Source organism: Notolabrus celidotus, chromosome 10, assembly GCF_009762535.1.
Source record: "Notolabrus celidotus isolate fNotCel1 chromosome 10, fNotCel1.pri, whole genome shotgun sequence".
Taxonomy (NCBI): domain Eukaryota; kingdom Metazoa; phylum Chordata; class Actinopteri; order Labriformes; family Labridae; genus Notolabrus; species Notolabrus celidotus.
In genome coordinates, this window is record NC_048281.1 from 26,338,383 (window position 1) to 26,351,612 (window position 13,230).

The 13,230-nt window shown below is 39.8% G+C and overlaps 1 protein-coding gene and 1 long non-coding RNA gene across 7 annotated transcripts in view; one reads left to right on the forward strand and one right to left on the reverse strand.

The window, feature by feature from the left end:
* LOC117820709 (target of Nesh-SH3) overlaps positions 1-2,332 on the reverse strand; it is a 39,889-nt gene extending 37,557 nt beyond the window's left edge. For all 6 annotated transcript variants that reach the window (XM_034694601.1, XM_034694600.1, XM_034694598.1 and 3 more), the window contains exon 1: positions 1,921-2,332. In XM_034694601.1, coding sequence (XP_034550492.1) covers positions 1,921-2,026 — 106 coding nt within the window. In that variant the 5' untranslated portion in view covers positions 2,027-2,332. The remainder of the gene's footprint in view (positions 1-1,920) is intronic.
* Positions 1-5,543, forward strand: part of LOC117820710 — a 45,245-nt gene extending 39,702 nt beyond the window's left edge. The window contains exon 2 of the long non-coding RNA XR_004632826.1: positions 1,832-5,543. This is a non-coding gene — a long non-coding RNA (uncharacterized LOC117820710). The remainder of the gene's footprint in view (positions 1-1,831) is intronic.
* The last annotated feature ends 7,687 nt before the right edge of the window (positions 5,544-13,230 follow it).

Below are 13,230 nucleotides of genomic sequence, written 5' to 3' on the forward strand. Positions count from 1 at the left end.
ATTTGCCAGTCAACTGAAAGACCTGTGTGTAAATCTACAATACCTCTGAAATAGAAAAATAAACACACACTGGTACTGCATTACATCCTTTATCCTCAAACCAGAGGCGTAATCCAAGATGAACAGAGACACAGACTTTAAACACTCCTCCCAAAGCAAAAACACACACTGCCTCTTTCATCTAGCTTCCAAAGCTTCACATTGAAAATTGTCTGCAAGCCAAGCTCACCAGCAACCTCCACAGTGGACACACAGTGCTAACCTCGTCATAACAACTCCAGTCTGCAGTTCTAACACCACTTCTCCAAGTCTTCAAAAGGCAGCCAGGTTTAACAAGCAAAACAGCGCATGGCTGCAAAGCACAGAGTCAGGGGATGCAAAGACAGAAGTCAGTGTGTATGAGAGTGTGTATGTGCGCACTGACCCAGCAGTGAGATAATAAGGCAATGTGGAAAAAGTTTGTGGAAAGTTTTCTGTTCTTGAGAATCGTGATCAGACAGAAAGCGTTCCTTGAAGGCGTGTAGGAAAAGAAAACAGTCCATGTAGGGAATGAGGAGTGAGAGCTGTGACACTGGCTATCTTCAAACAAGTGACATGAGCCTCCGAGTGGTGATTTGGTCTGGTGATGTTCAAATACTTGCAAAGACTCCCCAACATTCAAGACATGGTTCAAACCAAGAATTCTACGTCTGATGCACTGTCTGTGTTTCATTTTAAAGACCCTCTTCAGACAATTCAATAAAACCCTTTAATGAGAGCTGAGATCTGCGTAGAATTAATGATGCTATAAAAAATCTTTCACCTGAAGGAATGAAAATAATGGTCCAACTTAAAGTCATCAGATTTTCTGCTCGGTGGGCACAGTTCCAGGAAAAAACGCCACATCAGGATGTCTACAAGTCTGACCCCTGACCCCCAACCTGGAAACACTTGTAGTAAAACCTGTGAGCAGTAACTGACCCCTCTTCTTCTCCATGCTCATCTCATTTCGGGGAATCGTGGACACACCACACAGGCTGCAAAAACATTGCTTTCTTGTAATTTGAAAGCCTGACAGGTAGCTCAAGAAGCTTCCTCTCCGGGTTCATCACTTTTTGTTTCAGAACTGGATGTTAAGTGTCACTTTAATTTCCCCGTATGTCATTTTAATTGCACATGACGACCTTTTTAGGTGCCTCTTGGAAGGCGGGGGGTACAATATGTAGTTTTTATTGCAACAACTTAAGCTTTGACATTTTAAGTGCTGAATAGTGCTAATTAATGTGCAACATATGGTGCAAACATGGGAGACTGCTCTCATAATAAACCAGCAGTTGCAGTTTACTCCTCATGAGCACATTTTCCTTTGCTTGCTGTAGATATAAAAAAAGTCTTTGAGACACATTTGGTGCACTTTTATTGAAGCTAAATGTTACAGTCAGGTTTTATATGGAGTAAAATTTCTTAGGAAAAAGTGACCTGCTCCAAAATTGCTACCTTTCCTGTGTACATATTCCACTCTTGTCTTTTAATTTTTGAATTTATGCCCTGCATTTTTTTTCACACATTAGAAGCTCCCATAAACCTCTCTTTTCTCCAAAGTTACAACATCATGATACACAAAACATGTTGGATTGTATCCATCACTGGACATACTATACAGTAAAAGATTCATCTTTATCTTGTCATCAATCCTTTGAACTAATATCCATCTCACTAGCTATGAGATAACATCCTTTCAGGCAAATCCCAGCATCAATTTGGCAAAAGGCAAAGAAAGACTTTGAAATAGCTGTGCATCGAAAAGGTAACATAGAAAGACAATCATGCATAGTTCTACTTTCCCTTGCAGGATCTTAGACTGCTGGAGGATACTTAAAAGCAGAGAAGACAACATTTTAGTAACATCACTCAACATGCAAAGATGCAAACATCACCTACCTCTGCTCCTGCGGGGAGTGGAGGGGCCAGTAAGAGCTATCCCAGCAATGAAGACAACCAGGAGAAGGACCAGAAAGCAGTGAGGGTGTTGCTGCCTCCCCATCATCAAGTCTGTTTTGGGTCTCAGTTATAATGGTGATCTGAATGAACTCAGAGATCTCACGATGTGGAGCGTGGTGCAGGATTAAGAAGCTGTCACTCAGGAGTGATTGAGTAAATCTGTGCTAACAAGTTGAGTTTACTTTGTGCTGCAGCTGCATGGATGTAGGATCTGTTATAATGCTGGAGTGGCTGGACTACTTCTCTGAGCTGTTGGCTCTCAGGACTAGTGCAGCTCACTGGACTGGACTTCTGGATGCTCCTGCACCATCTATACCTCTAGTATGGAGGGAGGGGACAGACACAGCTGGACACACCCACTCCCATTACCCTCCCTGCTCCCCCCATTTCTCTCTCTCTCTCCGCTCTGAAAAGGAGTGCTAGTTTTCTCCAAGTCTCCTGCCTCAACCCCCACCTCTGTCTCTCTTCTGTTTTTTCTGTTTCATTTTTTTCTCAGCTTTTTTTCTGCTGAGGTCTTAGTGATTCTATTTTCCATTTGCAGGAGCGTTTTGACAATTTTCATTGTTCTCATAGTCCTTTGCTGTCCCCCTTCTCCTATCTCATTTTCTAAGCTTGTCTCACACTGAGTATGATTTCATGCACTCCAGGGACTTTTGTTTTATTACTCTAGTCACATTCATGTGAAAGTTTGCAAATCTAGTTCTTCATAGTCATGAATCTAACAGTACTCAGGTCTATCATTGTGTGTGCACTAACAATATCTACATGCATATTCATATTGGTGCATGACTTTGACTTTCATTGCAGAGTTTCTCACTTTAAACACTGGAATGATTTTGGACTGGTCTAAATTATGAATACTTTGTTGTTTTATAAACCCTCATGGCATCTGAGATCACAATGCAACAAACAAATACAACAAAACTATTGAACTCCCTAACCTACCCAGGCTGATGCAAGTCTTGGAACATTTTCATCTGCATCTGAAGTATCTTTGAACTGTTCCTTCTACCAGTTTTCATCCCTCCTTTGTATTATTCGTATTTTTTATATATAGTAATGTTCCTATTTAGGCAGCCAGTGTTAACATGTTAATCTCAACGGGATTAACGTTCATTTTCAATCGCTTCACCTTTTTTTAAAAATTATTTATGGGCATTTTTGCCTTTATTTGATAGGACAACTGAAGGGAGACAGGAAATGTGTGAAGTACAGAACGGGGGAAGACGTGCAGTAAATGGTCAAGGCCAGGAGCCAAACCTGCGCCCGCTGCGACGAGGACTATAGCCACTGTATCTAGGGTGTGCTTAGACCGCTAGGCCAACGGCGCCCCCAGCTTGCCTTTTTTGTCCCTTTCAATCCACTATTAAGATTAGATTAGATTAGATAAGATTAGATTGGATTAGATTAGATTATATTAGAGAACTTTATTGATCCCCTGTGGGGGAAATTCATATGCCACAAGGGCCTGTTCACGGAATCAACAAACAATAAGACAGTACAGTCACAAAAACACAACAAATAAACAAATAACACAGTCACACCATTTGAGGACTAATTAACAGCTATGGGTCAGATTCATGGCTACAAGTGTTCATTAGAAAATCTTCTGTGGAGCACTGCGACATCACCAGTCGCTCACTGAAGGAGCTTCTCAGTCCATTAAAAACACTGTGCAGGGGATTGCCTTCAAAGATTAGGACAGTTTTCAATTTATTCCTAGTTCTCTTCTACAGGGTAACCTCAAGAGATTCAGGGGTAACAGCCTGGTATTAAGCCACCACTACCTCTGCCACCATGATGGCAAAATAACGCCACTGTTCTGTGAAAAGTACATTTAATTTAAACTAACTCCCATATGGCTTAGCTGACATGACCAAAGAAATATGCACTTTGTGCCAAACGGTGTGCTTGAGGTCACCAGCAGTGCCCCAGAACTCCTGAAAAGTGCAAATTCTGTTACATTAAATGGGGATCATTGGATGTCAATATTGTAATCAATATTATCTCTGAATAACGGCTCATCATATAGACACTGATTGGATATTTTGTACATGCTCTCCTGCAAATTTCTTAATGTGCGAGAGTGTTATGCTAAAAAAAATTAACACTGTATTTCACAGAGCCATACATTTTAAAACTATATACTGTTTATGCAGAGTACATAGACAGACCTTGACTACATAGAATTGTGAGGACCTGATTCACAAAAGGATTATCTGGCTTTTGCACCTGCTAAAGGTGTGCTAATGAGCCAAAAAGACAATCTATAATTCACAAAGCACATGCAAATGGTTAAATGCTCAACAAGCTGCACTGCCTATTATTTTGGAGCAAAATATGCCCCTTTATATTAAAACAAGCCTCATTTCAAATGAACCAACACTGGCCCTGGAGTGAAATATTTACCATCTGCTTAGATCAGTGCATACGCAAGAGCATGGCTGTGTTGCACCTGCAAATAGTGCAAAAATAAAGGGCTTCCTGATGGCAAAGTAAAGTGCTTAAAAAATTCACAGTAGAGCGTACACCTAAACCAGGATGAGTGCTTGGGTTGGAGTGTCTCAGAATTAGCTAAATTACGTGGCAGATTCGGCCCCATCTGCAGATAATTGCAGCCTAGCTTGCGTGCTGTCTCTTCTGGCAATTTCTCATGACAGGGGCCGAGCTGACTGGGATCCATTGTTGCTAGTTCAATTAGTAATGATATGTAACTCATATAACCCCACTTCAAAAAACTGAAATATCCCTTTAAACTTAGGAGGACACAATGTTTGGTCCCCAGATTGAAGGTAAATCTGTGCAGGAGAAGTGGGTCTCCAGCTTCAGGTCCCTACAATGTTATATAAACAAGAACACAGGGAGTTGAATTTGATGGGTAATTGAAAAAGTCATAAATGTTGTCTGTTTCCAAAAGGTTGAGTGAGTGTGAAGTGTATGGCTGTCATTATATTCCATGGAAACATTGTCCCTCATCATCCTATCTATAAATATTCTTTCTGCCAATGACAAAAAACACATCACGTGCATCCCAGACCAGCTGACAGAAACGTGCAATTTGCAGCCATGTGTCGCACATTTTGACATGACTTTCTGGTGCATCGCAAACACATGCTGACAGTGCTTGCACCACAGACTTTCTTTGAAGTGAAATATATCATTGTTTACTGCACATGAGTTCCATTTTTTGCATCTGTTTGGGTGAAAATTTGTGTGTAAGTGTGTTTCCTCGAGTCAGTTTTGGTCTTGGTCAGCCAAAACTCTCAGCCAGAACTGGGCCTCAAGGACAAGGAGCGTGTGTGTTTGTGCAAGGCGCACACATGTCTGCTTTCACGTGCATGTGTGTACTCCAACATCCACACCCACCTATGCAGTTGATTATATCACACATGTCATTACACGAGACAGGAAATGATGCCAGAGGAGGTGTGTCTCCTAAGGAAGTCCCTCTGCAGAGCTTTTCAGTGGAACCCCGGCTTTGATCACGCCAGTATCCATAAAACACAGATGAGAAAGAACTGCCCTCTTGTGAAAATGAAATAAAAACGTTTGAGATATAAACAGTTCAAAGTATGTGTACTTGAAATATTCCTCTGCTATAATCATGGCACTTTTCCTCCATTACCTTTCCAAGGGAAATATCTTTTATGTGCATAATTTCACTCTACTTCAACTATATTGCAGCTTTGGTCAGCAGTGCTTCCTTTAGATTTAGATTTACATCTAATGCACCTACAAGATACGATGCAATGTTCAACCATAAACCAGTGATTCCCACTTCTTGGTTTGTGACACCTGCAGACGTCTAGAAAATGTTATCAGTTTGATCAAAGTCCCCTCTCAACTTCACACATGGTTTTGGTTTAAGGTTCAGCTAAAACAGTACAATAATCCAAAATGTTAGAAGAAATGAAAAAGTGGGGGAGTGAGGGATCCAAAACTAAATATAGATACAGGATTTTTTCTCCTTTTTTTTCTCCTTGCTTCCATCCCATTTAAACCCTAAAATAACCTCTTAAGTTTACCTGGCCACCCGCTGTGTCTCAAAACAGTCATACACCATACAAAATGAGCAATTAAGCTTTTACAAAACAAGTAAAAACACAAAACAGATATCAATTTAAATTCTGTAAAAAAGTGCAGTTCTTTCTTTCTTTATTTAACAAGGTAAGAGACTCATTGAGATTTAAAACCTCTTTTTCAAGAGTGACCTGGCCAAGACAGCAGCACAAAATAGGTTACAACACACAAGCACACAAAACAATACTGATAGAATACGGTCACAGTTTCACATGGTTACATGATTACACAGTGCAATCACAAGATCCAATGGAGCTTGTTTCTCTGTCTTTTATGAGTGACTTGAAATCCCCCAGAGTTACAAGATGGTTCAGTTTCAAGTCCTCCTGCACATCGTTCCAGGTAAACGGGGCTGAAAATGTAAAAGCCTTTTTGCCCAGTTCAGTTCAGGAAAACAAGAGTTATTTCTAAAAAAAAGAAGCCCAATTTCAGCTTCAACTTTGTAACAAGTTTATCAATGTGTAGTTTAAAAGACAGATTCTCATCAAGAAGAATTCCTAAGTATTTATAAGATGTGACCATTTCAATTTCACCACCATGAGCCGTAGATAGCCTGGGAAGGTGAGACGGAAGCTGTTGGCCATTTGAAAATACCATGGTCTTTGATTTGTCCGCATTCAGCACTAACTTGAGCTGAGTCAAGTGGGACTGAACAGTATCAAAGGCTGATTGCAAGAACTCAAGGGATTTTAAAACTGAAGAAGATGAACAATAAATTACTGTGTCATTAGCATATAAATGGGACACAGCATTAGACAAACTATCAAATAGATTATTCACATAAATTGTGAACAACAGTGGCCCTAATATCGAACCTTGAGGCACGCCCTTTAGAACAGGGAGGAAAAAGGAAGAAAACCCAGCGGTTTGGACACACTGTGTTCTACTTGATAAATAATTAGAGAACCAATTAACTGCCTGGTTGGATAATCCAATCTTGTGGAGTCAGTTAAAGCCAAAATGTGTAGGATTGGAACACTCAGGACACTAATGCTTTTAATTAATACAATTATACATGATATATACATATTGGTTCCCAATTTAACTAATTGTATCAACCAAGTCTTGGGAAAAATGAGTGACCTTTCTGTCTCACTCTTCATAAAGCACAATTGATTAGCCCGGTCTGTTTCAATTGTCTAAGTTTAAACCATAGACTGTATATAACATGGACAGCATTGCTCCGCCTTTTCCCGTTGTACAGTTTTGAAGCCAAAAAAAACCCTGTTCCAATGTGCAGCCAGAGTCTGTGCTGTAGAGAATTTCTGTGGTTGCCAGGATAATTTCTGTGTTGCCACGGTAACAAGCTCCACCCTAAAGAGTTTCCCTCTACGGCAGCTGTCAATCTAAATGAATCCGGAAGTAAAACCCTGTTTTTTAACCTCTAATAGCTAACGAAAAAGAAACTTTTCAGAAAAAAGAAGCCTTGAACACAAAACAGTCAAATAATAACTACATATCACCACAGCATACGGATGTGACAAACATTTGTACGACGTGTATTTATTTTTTAAAGTGCGACTCCAGCCCCATTCAAATGAATGGGTGAGATGGAGTTTTTGACCTATACTGCATCCAGCCACCAGGGGGCAGACACTTTCATGGAAGCTTCACTTCCATCCGAGCGAGCTGCACCCCTGGTCTAAACTAAGTATGTTATATTTAAAACAACTTTAGTCTCAAAGTTTAAAACATTTTTTCAGCTTTTTTTCTAAGAAATGATTGAGTTTGCAGTCAGTTCACATTTTTTTTCATAAACTGCTTATAAATGTAGACACAGATAAAACAGGTGGGAAAACATACCTATTGTCGAAGCATTATGTCAATATCGACTCCCTCCCCCCAGTGAGTTAAAAGCAGGCTATTACATTGATGGACAAATGCTTCAATGCTCTGAGCATTATCTCATAATCTTAGATAATATAAGAACAATATAAAAGATGTTGCAATCATAAAAATAAGCGCTAAGATCTTTTCAGTACAGGCAAGTTTTCAGGTCTTCCTCTTATTTTTTTATAAACCCAATTCTTAGTCTTCCTCTGTCTAGGAATACATGTGTTGTTTAATCACCAAGTTTAATAAATGTTGTCCTTTTAATTAATAACTGAATTCCTAAAAGTCTCAAACAATGATCTTTTAAACCATAAGGAATCAAATGCTTCCTCTACTTTTCCTCATGTCTGAAGTCAGTGGGCCATCTTCATTTCTAGCTCTAATAGCTTTTATTCCCCGCTTGTGACCATGATCTGTTAAAGGAGTATAGGTCAGACACACTGTCCTTGTTCTGCTTTTGTCATCAAAGATGTGTCATTCCTTTCCTTCATTTTGTAGCTTTTAAACACATCATCAGCCTTACCTGCCAACACGCACAATTCACACAGCCAGAAAACCGTATGATGGAAGGTTACTAAAAAGATGGAGTTGCCTTACATACTATCATGTTTTTAAATGAGTTGGTAAAGGTGATAGAAGTACAGTATCCAGTCTGATTTCTATTCTAGTAGCCACTACACTCACTGAAGAATAATCACTTTCAGTCAGGTGGAAAAACACTTACAATATCTTTTATAAATAAATGTCAGAGTTTAAAGATCAGGAGTTTTTTTTCTTGCTCCCTCTTTAATTCCTTTTTTTCTACAAGGTGCATGCAATCGGAAAACGTTAGCTGCCGGGGCCAAGAGCAGAAGGTCTTTCACAGCTCAGTCCAGTGTGTGCAAGTTTCCTCACTTGGACTGGTTGTGATTTTCAGAATGGAAAAAGACAATAATTTAGATTTTTTCCATCCTCTTTTTCCAACCTGCTGATGCCATAAATGGAGTGGCTTATTAAGTTACAGCAGCTTCCATACCAGGTCAGAGCAGTTTGGGGACGAAAATGTAGCAGACATAAAACGACTCGTACATACCAATCATGGTCTGCCCTGTACCATACTTAAGAAGTCACGCCACTCTGTCATCAATACATGGTCACGTTTCTGTATTATTACCTCTATAGCAATATTAACTTAAACAAAGCCTCTGACTTCTGAACCTGCTCCATTTTTGGAAATTTATTATGTGCCTGTCAGGATGTGTGGTAGTGCAGTAAGTCTGCTTTTCTTGCCAGACAATAGAGCTCTGCTCTGCGTTCTGCAGAAAAGTGGAAAATATGATGTATGGAATATTGTTCCAAATATTCCCACAGTTTCTCAGAGGTCACAGCCTCACTCAGTTTTACTGAATGAATCCAAAATGTGCAAACTCACTTTCTTTTTCCTGCCTAGATAATACCTGAACATGCTATCATGCTACTCATAATACTGTTAGATGTAAATTTCAACACCGCAGCAATACCAGGATCCATCACGAATATGATTTCATTGCTGAGTACTATAACTGCTGTGGTTGTTGCTCAATTACAGCACACAACTCCACATCCTCACACACACACACACACACACACACACACACACACACACACACATACACACAAAACAGGTGAAAAACACATGTGCATCCTCCCACATCTGCTGAAGGTTTTTTAAAAAGTCAGAATTTTAAAAACAGATCATTCTTTGTTGGTATGTTCTAAATATTCATATTCACATCCCAAGCCTGTACCAGCACTTTATTTGAGCGAAAGAGACCCTCAACCACAACACAATGACAGGCCGTCACTGACTGCCAACTGCCATGTGGCAATCAGCAAATCTTTCTTGCTGGAAAGTCATACGGGACAGCAGGGTTGTGCATGATGAAGCAGGCGGATTTAAGGAGACTAGAGGACAGAAAAAAAAGAGATAATTCATCCACTCTAAATTTGTCTCAGAGAGCAGAAGACAACCAAGAAGCTCAATGTGGTTCTCATTTTGTGTGCCTTTGTTCATGTGTATGTGCACACGCTCGCTGTATCTGAGCCAGTGTGCATGCTCTAAGTATGTGAGCGTGCTTGTCAGAATGGATTCCCCCAAGATAAATAACCACATTACAAGCGAGGATCAGGCCCGCAGCTTAGAGCTGACAGCAGATAGGATACCAGACAAATCCACAGGCATTAAGTAAGAATCCAGTTCTGATACACAGCACAAAAACACTCAGATGAAGGACTGATAAAGTCCCACTTCTTTCAAACAATTTTTGCTCTGCTACTGCAACATTCTTTCAACATAAACAATTCCAACAATCCTAAAATATAATAATATAGACTGCACATGCTCTGTTTGGTTAAAAAGGGATGCTCTTCTCTCATTTTGCCTTATGAAAACTAGACATACCATGTAAGGTTGCCACCTTGGATTTGTGAAAAAAAGGGACACTCAACCAATTGTTTGGGGCGGAGGGCTAGGCCACTATTACCAGTTCAGACTGACCAAATTAACATAAAATTCTGACAAAGGACATTGGTAAGCTCTGCCGATGCAATCTTGTCTTCTTCTGGTGAATCTTTTTTGGTCATAAAAGTTTCAATGGCTGCCTGTTTTTGTTTGTTTGATACCACAGCTTGATGCTTTTTGTTTTGGCATGGATTTCCAGTGCGTTGTTCCCTTCATATTTTACGGAGATTTTCGCCGGACACAAAATGCATGTGGTGGAAAAATTGTCTCCCTGGGTCGGCCGTACCTGTTCAAACTAGGACAGTGTCGCCCAGTCAGGATTGCAACTAGTATATCGGGGGTTTTTTGTGCTGGTGGCTTGCATGTATTTGCTCCATCTCCTTCCTTGTCAGTCGTCTCTCCTCCCATTTCAAATGGAGATGCCAAAAATTGGTGAAAAGAAGACCTCAGCGTCAGTTAATTCAGCTTGCTGTCTCTCTTCGGTCAAGTTTCCCTCCCTGCTTGAGCCGCTTTGAGCGCTAGGGTGCACACGTGTGACGTATGCATAGACGGGAAGAAAACAGAGACAATTTTAAATAGCCGTAGAAGGTGGACAGGTGGCAACTCTAATACCATGTACATTCTTCTATTATATGCAGATGCTGCTCCATTAAAGTAGCATAACAATGGCCTTCAGACAGTTAGCTTCATTTAGCATGTTATGGTAGCCAGGCTCTGTCCTGGGTTTCCATATCACAGTGAATTCTTCAAAAAAGTACTACATTTCTACACTTGTGTTTGTAAACTTTGAAGGTGCTGGTTATAGATTATCTACCTTAGAAAAGGAAGACATGCTGGTGTTTATCCCATTTTCAGTTATTGTGGTTTGCTAGGGCTACAGCGTGCTAGCTCTAGCTTGTTATGTAGCGTATGTCGATGTACGCCTGGTCTCTCCAAAGCAGCAAGAGAGACTACAAGTGCATCCAAAACTTGTCCTTTTACAGGATCTACAGCATACCCAGGCTTAAGGGATACATATTTCTGAGCAGTGAATAAGAGGAAAAGAATGAATAACGGCAAGACAAACATAAATTGAGGCTCAATGAGGTGTGTTATTAACCACCCAACCTTAAAATATTACAGTATGGACTGAAGTTTAGAAGATTCCACAAGTCCATTAAAGCATCTAAATGCAAAAAGCAGATCAGTCAAACAGGGAAGAGGCTGCATCCTTGACAATATTTAAAACACTCACACATTTATGATTCAAATCACATTGCAGATGGACATTCTGCTCAAGTCATTTTCAGAACTTAACACACGGAAAACCACTTATATCTGCCTCCTATCAAGCAAAAATCCAGCATCACATTGAGTTTTAAGGTTAGGACACATTTCAGTAATAATATTTTATGGTGGAACATTGGCGGGCTATGAGAGGGCAGTCTTGTACTGTACGCAAGTTTCTGCAGAATGGCTCAGTGTGCACACAGCAGAGCAAACACAGGAGGCCCTCAGGAGCCAACAGATAAACTGTTTATACGTGTTTGTTCACAGTACACTCCATTCCGTACCTGCACTTCATCAGTTGAGAGTAGGGTTGCAAACTTCTGGGAATTTTCAAAGTTGGAAACTTTCCATGGGAATTAATGGGAATTTATAAGAATAAACGGGAATAAACCAGGAATTTACTAAATTGAAGGTTGGCTCTTAACAGGGAACTTAAATATAGTTGGGGAAAATATATTTCAGCATCATCCTGACTAAAACAACCAGATTTCAAGCAAGTACTGTTGAATATCTATGCTATTCCTCAATCACATGCACATAGCACTGCTTACTGCAGGGCTATTGAGACCACACCCCCTACATGCACTTTTCATTTTACATTTTGACTGGGACTTTGTTGGGATTTTTTTTCCTCTTGTCTGCATATATATTTCTGGTTTGTGTCATGTTTGTCACAAACTGTCAAATATTAATGCAATTTATTCTTGCAGCAAAAGAAAAGAAAGAAAACATATTTTGTGCTTGTGACTGTGTGCATGCGACCATCACCATACCTCTTAGAACTCTGGCCTATCTTTTATTGACAGCTAATATCATGTTCTGTAAAAGAGGGCGTGCACACCCAGGTGGACCAAAAAAAATAAATAAAAGAAAGATTACACAAAGATATACAAAGGGACAGGGAAAGAGAAGGAGAGAGAGACCTAAGACACTTAGATGGAGAGGGACCATCTCACCATGACGCCAAAAAAACCCGTGCGGTGGTACTAATGATTAAGCAACCCTTAGTGTCCACAATCATTACTGAAGCTTGGGTCGCAGAGGGTTGCCGCTGTGCTGTGTTCTATTTGTGTAACACATTTTTTCATTTTTGAATGGGTTGGGTCGGGGGGATGAGTAATATTTAACTCAACATTCATGTTTTTGTTCTTCAATGAAAGAATTGATCGTTCAATAAAATATTTAACACTTGATAAAGTTATATTAACAAATACATCTGTTTTAATTGTATTATTTTAGATGGATGTCTGCTTATAACAAAACAAATATTTATGCTTGGATATGATACCTTTCCATTAAATTCCCAGTTAATTCCCATTAATTCCAATTTGGAATATTTCCAAAATTCCCCAGCTTAACTTCCCATGGAAATTTACCGGAAATTTTCCACCCTTTTGCAACCCTAGTTGACAGTGAACAATGCATTTTTCGCTCCAGAAATAAAACAAGAACGTTGACGTGACGTGAAGATAGCAATGTGACATTCATTTAACTTTGAAATTCCAACAGACCATCATTTTTGTTAGGATTGAATATTCAAGGTTTTAAATGATTGAATCAGCACTGATCAGTCTCTGTAAGAACTTACA